The 13,235-nt window shown below is 41.8% G+C and overlaps 1 protein-coding gene across 1 annotated transcript in view; it reads right to left on the bottom strand.

The window, feature by feature from the left end:
* Positions 1-11,631, bottom strand: part of ZYG11A (zyg-11 family member A, cell cycle regulator) — a 78,183-nt gene extending 66,552 nt beyond the window's left edge. Inside the window, exons 1-2 of the mRNA XM_055306144.1 lie at positions 11,428-11,631; positions 826-991 (exon numbers count right to left, since the gene is read on the bottom strand). Coding sequence (XP_055162119.1) covers positions 826-991; positions 11,428-11,517 — 256 coding nt within the window. The 5' untranslated portion in view covers positions 11,518-11,631. The remainder of the gene's footprint in view (positions 1-825; positions 992-11,427) is intronic.
* Positions 11,632-13,235: the final 1,604 nt, after the last annotated feature.

The following is a 13,235-nucleotide window of genomic DNA, read 5'->3' as shown; positions in this document are numbered from 1 at the left end:
CAAAATCTTTAAAAACACAAAAGAGAAAAGAAAAAAGAAAAAAACTGTAATATGGTAAATTAAACATAGCCCTTTGAAAGCCCCACTACAATGGTAGGTAAAGGAAAAACATTTTTAAAGGTTTTTTTGTTTTAGATTTGAGAAAGAGAACATGTGTGCAAGCACGAGTGGGAGGGGCAGAGGAAGAGAATCTCAAGCAGACTCCTCGTCAAGCTCAGAGCCAGATGCAGGACTTGATCCCAGGACCCTGAGATCATGACCTGAGCCTAAATCAAGAGTCAGTTGCTTAACCAACTGGGCCACCCACATGCCCTGGAAAAAATGTTTTAAGTCTCATATTCACAGTGAAAAGAGTAGGAGGGGTACCTGGTTGGCTCAGTCAGAAAAGTACAGGACTCTTGATCTTGGGGTAATTAGTTTGAGCCCCATGTTGAGTGCTATGAAGATTACTTAAATAAGTAAAACTTAGGAAAAAAAAAGAGTAGGAGACAAGACTACAGCAACAGCAATTAAGAAGCTAGAGAGCAGAGAGATGGAGGAGTGGGAACTTGGTTTAGTTCTCCACTGTCTTCACTCTGCTAAGCCAATAGCAAGAACCAGGATCAATTTCCGTCAAGGGTTCCCAAAAAGACTCAGAGATTCAAATGTCTACATAAATAAAATGGGAATCATTTCCATATTTCCCATCCACTTGTTGTAAGGAGCAAAACAGAAATTGTTTATGAAAATGCTTTTCAAATAGTAACGTGCTATTAGGATACAATATAAAGGATCTTTATTTTTAAAAATTAAATAAAATAAAAATTAAAGGAGCTTTATCTTTACCTTGCCATGTCATTACCCCAAGGAATCGATCAGCTACTTCTTGAGGGAAGCTCCAATGCTCTGGAAGGCACAAGGTTCCATCAGATCTTTCAGAACACAATTTCTCTAGGTTAGCAATGAGGATGTTCAGGCAGATGTTAACCAAAGAGTAGGGAGATGCCTCCTCCTAGAAAATAAAACTTTGTTAAAATACATCTACAAAAATTCAACATGAAAGTAGTCATGCAAAAAACTCAAACTACTTGATGAGGATATCTGAAGATACATTCTCTTTACCCTAATAGTGATTTCTATGATTTATAGGTAATGAAACCACCTTATTCCAACTGGTAACTGAATGGAAGATTTTATTTTCTATTCTACCTTGGAAAAAAAAAATTAAGTTCTCTCAATACTTCATTCATCACCTGTTCTCTTACCAGCCACTAAAAATACACAGAAGAGCAAAATATAGTTCTAATCCTTTTGGAGCTAACAGATCAGTGGAGAATACAACCAAGAAATCTGACAATTTCAATACAACACAAGGGACAGGGATCCCTGGGTGGCTCAGTGGTTGAGCACGCCTGCCTTTGGTCCAGGGCATGATCCTGAAGTCCTGAGATCGAGTCCCACATCGGGCTCCCTGCATGGAGCCTGCTTCTCCCTCTGCCTATGTCTCTGCCTCTCTCTCTCTGTGTCTCTCATGAATAAATAAATAAAAACAACTACTGAGCTACCCAGGCATCCCATCTTTTTAAATAGTCTTGTACTGGGGTGCCTGGGTGGCTCAGTTGGTTAAGCAATTGCCTTTGGCTCAGATCCTGATCCCAGGATCCTGGGATTGCACTGCACCAGGCTCCCTGTTCAGCGGGGAGTCTGCTTGTTCCTTTCCCTCTGCCCCCACCCTCCTACCCCACCCTGGTGTGTATGCACACGCTCTCCCTCTCTCTCTCAAACAAATGAAATCTTAAAAGAAATAAATACGCTTGTATTTACCCCGTACCTTAAACTGAATATACCAATATTTAGAGTCCCTTACTGTGTCCCTCCCTGATGCTATTTCCCATCCCCTCATCCAGTGGTAATCATGATCTTGAATACTGTTTAGTTCTCTTTGTATGAACTTTATGTAAATAGAATCATACAATAGTATTCTGCTACTGGTTTTTGTTTTAGAAGTCAGTAGATGTCTTAGAGAAATATCCTATGCCATTCATTCTTCAAATCACTCTATCAGGTTTCCATCCCTCACCAAGACCACTAATGACTAATGCCTCTTTGTATTATTTGACTACTAATAGCATGACTCTAAATACTAATCTACAGGGGCACCTTGTTGGCTCAGTCAGTGGAACATGGGACTCTTGACCTCGGAATTAGAGCTTCATGTTGGGGTAAGCATTACTTAAACAGATACTAATCTATAAACCCAATGAACTCCAGATAATTTCCAGGGCATATCTCATTAAGCTAGTCCTGGATACCCAGCTGCCTCCCTGACATGTCTACTTAACTGTCACAAATACTCCAAATCCACCATGAAGAAAACTGAACTTCCCCAGTCTTTTACTGCTCAGTAAAATGGCATCACATCTATTTAGTTGCTTAATTTTTACTGATACTTTTATCCCTTGCTTAGGCTTTAATTTTTGATCAACAGCAGCAGATATTTACTTGTCAACATCCTCTGTAATTTCATATAAAGAACCTCTTAGGAGCAGCTGGGTGGCTTGCTCAGTCAAGCGTCTGATTCTCGGTCTCAACTCAGGTCTTGATTTTAAGGTTCTGAGTCAAGCCTTGAGTTGGGCTCCACACTAGGCATGGAGCTTACTTAAAACAAGAGAATCTTTTACACTGTTGCCATGGCTGGTAATATAGAAAATACATTAAAAAAAAGAAAGAAAATCCATTAAAATGCTGAATCAAATAATAACCAAGTTGTCAGGCCATCATGCTGCAGCTCTACCTTGGCATTTCAATTATGTATGACATTAGAGTTTTGATCTCCACAATGCGTTGAAAGTACACAGGAAACAAGACCATTTCTTTTAAAAAGCATCATTTGCCAAACTTTCTTACCATCAATTCTAAATCTTCCAAGTTAAGAAAATCAAATAAGTTCACATTGCCATCTCGATCAATCTAGCTTTAATTAGATTTCCCCTTTTTCTAGAAATTAGTGTGCTAAAAATGGTATGTTTTCAAATAAGCTAACATAATGACTAATTGTATTCCTTCTACTGTCTTAGATGGATATAAACTAATAAAAAAATTTGCACTCAAAAACACTTTAATTCCCTGAAATACAGATAGTAGAAAAATTCTAACAGTTTTCTGTAAGATATACCAATTTAAGATAAAAATTGTCTATTGTGGGCAGCCTGGATGGCTCAGCAGTTTAGCGCCGCCTTCGGCCCAGGGCCTGATCCTGGAGACCTGGGATCGAGTCCACGTCAGACTCCCTGCATGGAGCCTGCTTCTCCCTCTGCTTCTGTCTCTGCCTCTCTCTCTCTCTCAATCTGTGTCTCTCATGAATAAATAAATTAAATCTTAAAAAAAAATTGTCTATTGTGGTTAACTCTATTTATCAGTGGTCTTAAAACATGTACCAGAACTAGGTGCTGTGCTCAAGTACCATCTTTTGAAAATCAGAACACGAGAACAAATTCTGACCTGCCAATAGGCCGTCAACAACCTTTCACTTAGATATTAAATTTTCCCAATCCTGAAATTAGAATAAAAAGCAGCTGTGTCTTTGTGACAGTTCCCCACATCAGTACAACCTGGGAAACAAAGCAAAGGCTCAACAAGCATATGTTAAAAGAATAAAGATAATGTCAAGGTTCAAAAGTTTACAATGTGAACCAAAAAGTAAGAAATATTCAGACACTTTACTTTTGGCAATAGATCAAACTGCAAAAAAATTACAAATATGGATCTTTATAAATTATTTCATTTCCACTATACCTTGCTATCTGGATGACTCTGCATTACTGCATCCTATAAAGAAAAGTTTGGTGGCTTTTTATTAGAATGTGAATAATTTCCTAATTTATCTATTTTGTAACTCTGATGATACTGGATTTGTTGCTGTTTCCTTCTTTCTAAAAGCAGAATATGAAGATATCTTAAATTCGTTTTGGAAGTATGAAGAGGATAAATACAAGTAACTAAAAAATGAAGTACCTGTAGCTTCAAATAATTATTCTTAATCACTCCTTCATATAAACACATTGGGGAATGGAATAGCACTGAAAGAGCATTTCTAGGATTAATAACATAATTTGATAAAGAGTAGAACATATGGACAGAATTAGGGAGAACAGGCAGTATCAACCTATCAAAACCCATTGCGGATCACGTCCTGAGCCAAAGGCAGATGCTCAACCACTGAGCCACCCAGGTGACCCCTATGAAATTGTTTTTATTTTTATTTTTTATTTTTTTAAGATTTTATTTATTTATGAGAGACACATACAGAGAGAGGCACGACACAGGCAGAGAGAGAAGCAGGCTCCACACAGGGAGCCCGATGTGGGACTTGATTCCAGGACTCTGGGGTTACACCCTGGAGCCAAGGCAGACACTCAACTGCTGAGCCACCCAGGCTTCCCCTGAAATTGTTTTTATTAAATATTTATTGAAGCATACAGTTAATTCACTGGGTACAAAGAAAAATTTAAACAAATTTGATGGCTTTCTTTAAAAAGTGAAAATAGGTCTAATTAGATACAAAACATAAGCCTGCTGGGATGCCTGGGTGGCTCAGTGGTTGAGCATCTGCCTTTGATTCAGGTCATGATCCTGGGGTCCTGGGATGAGTCCCACATTGGGCTCCCCCTGGGAAGCCTGCTTCTCCCTCTGCCTCTCTGTGTTTCTCATGAATAAAAAAATATTTAAAAAGCAAAAAAACACAAAACATAAAACCACTGATCCCAGGAGCGAAATGGACCCAAAATGAAATAAACAAAAGACACCACAATGTGACAAATGTCTAAAAACCAATGATTAAAAAAAAAATCCTAACATGGAAGGTTGGGGGGGGACTGTGGCAGTTATTTTTCTAAAAATATGACAACTAGGGGATCCCTGGGTGGCGCAGCGGTTTGGCGCCTGCCTTTGGCCCAGGGCGCGATCCTGGAGACCCGGGATCAAATCCCACATCGGGCTCCCGGTGCATGGAGCCTGCTTCTCCCTCTGCCTGTGTCTCTGCCTCTCTCTCTCTGTGACTATCATAAATAAATAAAAATAAATAAAAATAATTTTTTTTTAAAAAATAAATATAAAAAAATAAAAAATAAAAATATGACAACTGAATTTTCATCAGATGCAAGACTAGCCAGAAGCCAATGAAATACCTTTATGAGGTAGGCACCACCCCCACAATAGAGCCCAACATGGGGCTTGAACCCATAACCCTGACAGAAACCTGAGCTGAGATCACATGTTAAATACTTAACTAAGCCACCCAGGTGCCCCAATGAAATATCATTTTTTTAAAGATTTATTTATTTAGGGACACCTGGGTGGCTCAGTTGGTTGAATGTCTGCCTTCTACTCAGGTCATGATCTCAGGATCCTGGGATCAAAATACACGTAGAGCTCCCCGCTTGGCAGGGTGAGCCTGCTTCTCCCCTTCTTCTCTGCCCCCCCCCCCCCCCCCGCCACACACACACCCCTCACACAAACCGCTCATGCTGGAGCTCTCTCTCATGTCTCTCTCTCTCTCTCAAATAGATAAATAAGGGATGCCTGGGTGGCTCAGTGGTTGAGCGTCTGCCTTCAGCTCAGGGCAAGATCCCGGAGTCCCAGGATCAAGTTCCTCATCAGACTCCCAGCATGGAGCCTGCTTCTTCTCTCTCTATCTATATCTCTGCCTCTCTGTGTCTTTTGTAAATCGATTAATGAAATCTTTTTAAATTTTTATTTATTTATCTTGAAGAAAGAGAGAAGAGAGCACATGCATGCACTCAAAGGAGGGGAGGGGCAGAGGAAGAAAGAGAATCTCAAGCAGACTCCTTGCAGAGCAGAGCCTGATGAGGGGCTCAATCCCATGACCCTGAGATAACGACCGGTGCCAAAGGCAGATGCTCAACCACTGAGCCACCCAGGCATCCCAGTGGGCTTATGTTTTGTATCTAGTTGGACATATTTTGAGTCAGATACTTAACCGATTGATTCACCCAGGTGCCCCCTGTCTTTTTTGTTAAGAACGGTTTTTTAAAGATTTTATTTATTTATTCATGTGAGACACAGAAAGAGAAGCAGAGACACAGGCAGAGGGAGAAACAGGCTCCATGAAGGGAGCCAGATGCGGGACTTGATCCTGGGACTCAAGGATCACACCCTGGGCCAAAGGCAGTTGCTAAACCCCTGAGCCACCCAGGGATCCCCAAGAATAATTTTTTTAAAAATTTTCAAAAGAAATTTTTTTTAAAGGTCAGCGACAACAGCAGCACTGTTTTACATTTTGCAAATTTCATTAGTGTGTAGCTTAAGAAAATAGGAGTCTTAGGGGCACATGGGGTGGCTCAGTCAGAGAAGACTCCACCTTCGGCTCAGGTCATGATCCCAGGGTCCTGAGATTAAGCCTCCCATGGGGCTCCCTGCTCAGTGGTGAGTCTACTTTCCCATCTCCCTCTGCCCCCCTCCTTCTTGCCACTTGTGCTCAAATAAATAAATAAGAAAAAAAAAGGAAGTAAAAAAAGAAAATGGCGTCTTAGAGACCACAGAGGTCCTGAGTCCACACTTTAAAAACTGCTACCTTTAAAAAAAAAAAAAAAAAAAACAGGGCAGCCCTGGTGGCTCAGCGGTTTATTGCCGCCTTCAGCCCAGGGCATGATCCTGGAGACCCCGGATCGAGTTCCACGTTGGGATGCCTGCCTGGGGCCTGCTTCTCCCTCTGCCTGTGTTTCTGCCTCTCTCTCTCATGAGTAAATAAAACCTTTAAAAATAATAATAATAAATAAAATTAAAAATAAAAAAACACACAAAGAACTGTTACCTTTGAGTGACCATTAAAGACTGAGGGAAGGAGAAAAAAAGATTGAGAGAAAGAAAAGGAGAAACAGAAAGATTAAATCAATAGAAGAGACAAAATGGAACTTTAAAAAAGTTCAATTCTGAAGTCAGAGAAGGAAGAAACAAAACAAGACAAATAGAACACAAATAGGAACATAGTAGACTTAAATCCAACTATTTTGAGAATTACTCTCATTTGCTCTCATTCAAAAGGTGCACATTGTCAGACTGGATAAAAAAGATCTTTGTTTACAAGAGATATGCTTTAAACATAAACAATACAGGATTGGTAAACACTGATTATAAGGAAAATGGAGTTAACTATACTAGTGTCAGAAAATGAAGGCTTCAGGGCAAGAATATTACCAGAAATCATAAAGATAAAAGGGTTAATTCATCAAGAAGACATAATTCCTAAACATATATGCCCTTACTAACAGTTTTAAAATTCATGAAGCAAAAACTGAAATAAAAAGACAAATCCACAATTACAGTTGGAAATGAACACTCATCTTCAGCGATTAAAAAAACTAGTTGGAAAATGAGTAAGAATATAGAAAATTAACATTATCAACCAAATTGATCTGACATTCATAGACTATCACACCCAAATGTACAATATATACTCAAGTGCATAAGAGCCTGCGCCAAGATCGAACGTATCTGAGCTATAAACAAATATCAATAAATATAAATGAATTAAAATCATAGAATATGATCTGACAACAATTACATTAGAGGTCAATTTTTTAAAAATGTGAAATAGGGGGATCCCTGGGTGGCTCAGCGGTTTAGCGCCTGCATTAGGCCCAGGATGTGATCCTGGGTACCTGGGATTGAGTCCCGCATCGGGCTCCCTGCATGGAGCCTGCTTCTCCCTCTGCCTGTGTCTCTCCCTCTCTTTCTCTCTCTCTCATGAATAAATAAATAAAATATTTTTAAAATAAAAAAATAAAAAATGTGAAATATCCCCAACTATTTGGTATTGGAAGCAATACATTTCTAAATATCCCATGGCTCAAATAAAATCTCATAATGGAAATCAGAAAACATTTTGAATATATCAAAATTTATGGGTATTAACCAAAGCTGTGTTAGAGAAAATATATAGCTCTAAATGTTAATATTATAAACAAGAAGGATATAAGATTAATGACCTAAGTTTCCACTTTAACAAGAAAAAAGGGGCGCCTGGGTTGCTTAGTGGTTGAGCATCTGCCTCTGGTTCAGGTCATGATTCTGGGGTCCTGGAATCGAGTCCCACATCAGCTTCCCCGAAGGGAGCCTGCTTCTCTCTCTGCCTATTTCTCTGCCTCTCTCTGTGTGTCCCTCATGAATAAATAAAATATTTAAAAATAAATGAAAAGATTAAAAAAAGAGAGAAAGTTAAACCCAAAGTAAACATAAGAAATTATAAAGATATGAACAGAAATAAGAGAAAACAGACATGTGGGGCACCTGGCTGGCTCAGTGGGAAGAGCGTGTGACTCTTGATCTTGGGGTTCTAGATCGAGTCCCACTTTGGTTATGGAGATTACTTACATACATAAAATTAAAAAAAAAAAAAAAAAGGCGGGGGGGGGGGGACTCCTGGGTGGCTCAGCGGTTGGGCGTCTGTCTGCCTTTGGCTCAGGGCATGATCCCAGCTCAGGGATTAAGTCCCACATCAGGCTCCCTGTGAGGAGCCTGCTTCTCCCTTTGCCTACATCTCTGCCTCTCTCTTGTGTCTCTCATGAATAAATAAAATTTAAAAAAACACAAAAAAAGGAAACAGATGTGCAATGGATATAAATCAAAGCCAAAAGTTAGTTCTTCAAAAAGACTAATAATATTACTAACTCCCTAAGTACAAAGACTAAGAGAAAGAAAAAAGAGAAAACAATACCAGGAACAAGACTGAAGACAGTTATAGATTCTATAAGCATTAAAAGGACAATAAAGGAACTGTATGGACAATTTTGCCAATAAATTTGATAACTCAGATGAAATAGGCGAATTACTAGAAAAACTACAAAAACTAACAATCTGTTGGTAAGTGCGCATACATTTAGGAATGTTATGATCCAAAAAATAAAAAAAATAAAAAATAAAATAAAAAAAAGGAATGTTACGATCCTTTTATAGACATAAAATGAAAGCATGCGTTGGCCCAGTTGTGCTGGGAACATGACCTGGGCCGAAGACAGACGCTTAACCGCTGAGCCACCCAGGTGCCCGGAATATGAAAAAAAAAAACCTTAATAGGGAATATTTCCCAATTCATTTTTTGAGGTCAGCATTATCCTAATACTAAAACTAGATAAAATATTTCTGAAGAGCAATTTCCTTCATAAACATGGACACAAAAATACTTAACAAAATATCAGCAAATAGAATCCTGTGATATATAAAAAATAACAATACATCATGACCAGCTGGGGATTATTCCTAGAATGTAAAGTTAAATTCACAATCAAAATCCACCACCATTAACAGAATAAGTGGGTGGCAGGCATTAAGGAGGGCACATGATGTGATGACCACTGGGTGTTATACTACATGTTGGCAAATAAAAAACAAAAACAGAAACAAAAAATGCTGGCAAACTAGGAATAAAAGAAAAACTTTCTTAATTTGATAAAGGGCATCAATGGAAAAACCTATAGCCAGTATCACACTTAAAGGTGAAAGATCTAGAATACCAAGAGGTCCACTCTTACCACTTCAACATTCTACAAAAGTCCTAGAAAATGCAATTTAGAAAGAGGTAAATAAGAAGCATAGACTTAAAAGAAAAAAAAAAAGCCGAATTAAAAGGGAATAAAGTTTGTCTTTATTTGCAGATGACATGATTGTGAAGAAAATCTTTTTAAAATTAAAAATCTAAAAAAAAAACTGGAGAAAAGGGAATCTAGCAAGGTTGTAGAACACAAGGTCAATATACCAATAAAAAAAAGCTTGTATTGTTTTTAAAAATATTTACAGTATCGAAGATAGAAATCAATTTAACAAATATGCGAAAGACCTTTATATAAAAACTACAAGTTATGGGACGCGCGCCGGTGGCTCAGCAGTTGAGCGTCTGCCTTCAGCCCAGGGCATGATCCTGGAGTCCAAGGATCGAGTCCCACATCCGGCTCCCTACACGGAGCCTGCTTCTCCCTCTGCCTGTGTCTCTGCCTCTCTCTCTCCCTCTGTCATGAATAAATAAAATCTTAAAAAAAAAAAAACCTACAACACATTACTAAATAAAATTAGACAACATAAACAAATGGAGAAACGTGTCATAAATGAAAATGTACTCATGAACTGTATTAATTTAATTAAAAATAAAATCTTATAAAGAAAGCGACTGTATACAGTACACTATGGAACCAGACAGAAAAAGAGTTGATCACTTTTCTAAGGAAGTTCATTATAATTCCAGTCAGCGGCAACAAAAATGTGCTGGAGACAGTGCTAGTACATGCTTAAAAACCCAGCTTTTCCATTAGCTACAAATTTACAAATTATATAGTGGTGTTTAAAAGTGAGTCCAAAAATAAAATAATAAATTAAATAAATTAAAAAAAATAAAAAATAAAATAAAGAGTCCAAGAGCACCCTAGCACAAGCCAGATCTTTGCAGGGCACAAGCCTTCCAACAAGGCGTTGTATGTAAAGTACAACCTCAATGCATCTTTCCTTCCCTCGGTATTTTACGTTGAGCCTTTACTAGATTTTTGAGTTCTAAGAGGGCGGTCCTTGGGGCGCTGTAGAATGTGGAGTCTGACCTCAGAACACCTGATGTCAAGTTCAGGTTCTTGAGCAAATCAACTAACTGATTTCAGAGTTCTCAACCTCTCTACTACGCACCGCTAAAATGGAGACTCTCAATGCCTAAAGAAAGGGAGATAACCGAATTACTGTAGAAACGAAATAACAGACAGTAAGCAGCAAATAGGCTCCTCCGCTTTGCATTTTGAGAAGTTTCGTCTGATAGGAATCCCGTGGGGGGAGAACACGTGAACTGAAGGAATTTCGGCCTTAGGGCTCCGGACCCCTCCCTCCGGGCTCAGGAGGACCTCCCAGGACGAGCTCCCGGACCCAAAGCCTCGGGCGCTAGGGGCTGCCGGGTCACGGCCTCTGTGGGGTGCCACGTCCGCCCCGCACGCGGCACTACGGTCGAGGTCTGGGGCATCCGGCTTCATTTTGACAGTCATAAGCGCCGCCGCGGAGTGCCGGTGACGCCTGCCGCAGGACCAGAGCGCACCTGCGAACTTACACCACCAGGCAAAACGCCGGCTGCCTCGGGCGGACCTGGGTCAAGAGTCCCAGCCCTGAGGCGACCGCCACCCCCGCCCCAAGGTCACCCGGGGGCCGGACTCGCCCTCGCCGCGCCTCCACGCTGTGGCGCCCGGTCCGCGCGCTCCGCCCTGAGGTTGGGACGCCCCGGGCAGGACACTTCCTTCCAGCGCGCACGTCCCCGGCGACGACGGGAGCCCAGCCGCCGCTTGGCCTCCTCGGACTCTACCCCCGTCGGCCAAACGAACCGACCGACAGGTGCCTCCCCGCCGTCCCCGACGACTCCCGGACGAGCGCGGCGTCCGCCGAAGCCCGCGTCCCCGCCGCCTCGCTCACCTGCACCACGCACCAACCCAGCGCATCCTTCTGGGCGTCCGGAGGGACGATGTTCCGCGGCGAGAGGCCCGGGTGCAAGAAGTGAACCATGGCGACCCCCGTCGGCGGGGCGTCAGGACAGAGCGGGCGTCGAGGCGGGACCCGGATCCCGCGAGAGGAAGAGCCGATTCCCGCCCGGAGGCAGCTGAGCAGCGCCGGCTCCCAGGCAGCGCACGCAGCGCTCACGCCGCTCCGTCCCCGCCGCAGGAGTTTGAAACGCCCGGCGTGACGGCGCGCACGTGCCCGCCGCAGCCTCGCCCCCTCCCGCGGAGGCCGGACCGGCGCACGCCCCGCCCCCGGGATGGGCCCTCCCCCCTCCCCCGGCCCCGCCCCCGCTACCTCCCCCCCCCCCCCCCCCCCGCCGACCACTACCTCACGCTATCAGGGCCCTCCCGCCTCCCCTCCCCCTCCCCCTTGCGTCCCCCTCCCCCCTCCCCCCTCCCCCCTACCGCCCCAACCACTACCCCACCCTATCAGGGTCCAACCGTCCTCCTCCAGGAACCGCCTTAGGCCTGCTCTACCCGCACACCCACCTTCTTCTCACCTCCCTGAGACCCACTTCTCCCAAACCCACAACTCAGTGACTTATACTGCTTTCCTGTGGCCTCTCTAAAGCCTGCCCACAAACACGCTCAATGAAGTTGGGAAACAGAATATATTCTTGTTTTTATTTCCTTAACCTCTACACCTATCGTGGGGCTCGAACTCACAACCCAAGATCAAGAGTCGCAGGCTGTACCTACTGAGCCAGCCAGGCACCTGTAGAATATATATATATTTTTTTAAATACTTTCAGATATATATGCTTAAAGACCTCTCTCCTAAAACTCCGGCAGCAGGCACGTCTATTACAGTAGCCTTCTCTGTTTCGAATCTTACTGACATTGGAGGAATCAAATGCCAAAACCACGTCTGACCTTAATCCACAAAACCAACTACTTTACTTTCTTCTACCTACAAGATACCAAGAAGATCTTTATAACTTGCTCCAAGAAAAAGCCCTCAAAGAGCAGGAAATTAGTACACTTCAGCTAATTTAAGAAAAAATATACCTTGAATAGCATAATTCTAAAGAGCATGAGCCTTTATGGGATCCCTGGGTGGCTCGGCGGTTAAGCATCTGCCTTTGGTTCAGGGCGTGATCCTGGAGTCCCCAGATCGAGTCCCACATCGGGCTCCTGGCATGGAGCCTGCTTCTCCCTCTGCCTGTGTCTCTGCCTCTCTCTCTCTGAATAAATAGATAAATCTTAAAAAAAAAAAAAAAAAAAAAAAGAGTATGAACCTTGGATTCGAATCTTGGATTGGAATATCCGCTCAACTTTGTCTACTAAATTGCAAACTTGGGCAACATTCTTAATTTCTCTGAAACTCCACATCCCCATCGGTAAAGTGGGATAAGAATGTATTATAAGCACACAAGATTGATGTAAAGATTAAGCAAGATAATGTACATAAAAAACAATAATGCTTGATACATAACAAGTCCTTGATAAGTAGATTTAAAAATAAAGTTGTTTTTCAAGTACAAATACTTTGCAAAATGCTTTCCTTACATATTTATTCTTTAATCCTCATACCAAATAATAATAATAAAATAATCCTTATCAGTAGGTATCTCCATTTTACCCACAGAGAAACTGAACACCTGAGAGGTTGAATAGATAAGTTAAATTGTATACACCTGGTGAGTGGAAAACCTGGGAGTCAAAACCCAGTTTTCTAACTCCGAGTCCAGTCAATGTTTTCGGTTTTTTCCCAGTGGACTATTC

The sequence above is a fragment of the Nyctereutes procyonoides genome, unplaced genomic scaffold (assembly GCF_905146905.1).
Source record: "Nyctereutes procyonoides isolate TBG_1078 unplaced genomic scaffold, NYPRO_anot_genome, whole genome shotgun sequence".
Taxonomy (NCBI): domain Eukaryota; kingdom Metazoa; phylum Chordata; class Mammalia; order Carnivora; family Canidae; genus Nyctereutes; species Nyctereutes procyonoides.
This window is presented reverse-complemented; position numbering and strand designations above follow the sequence as displayed.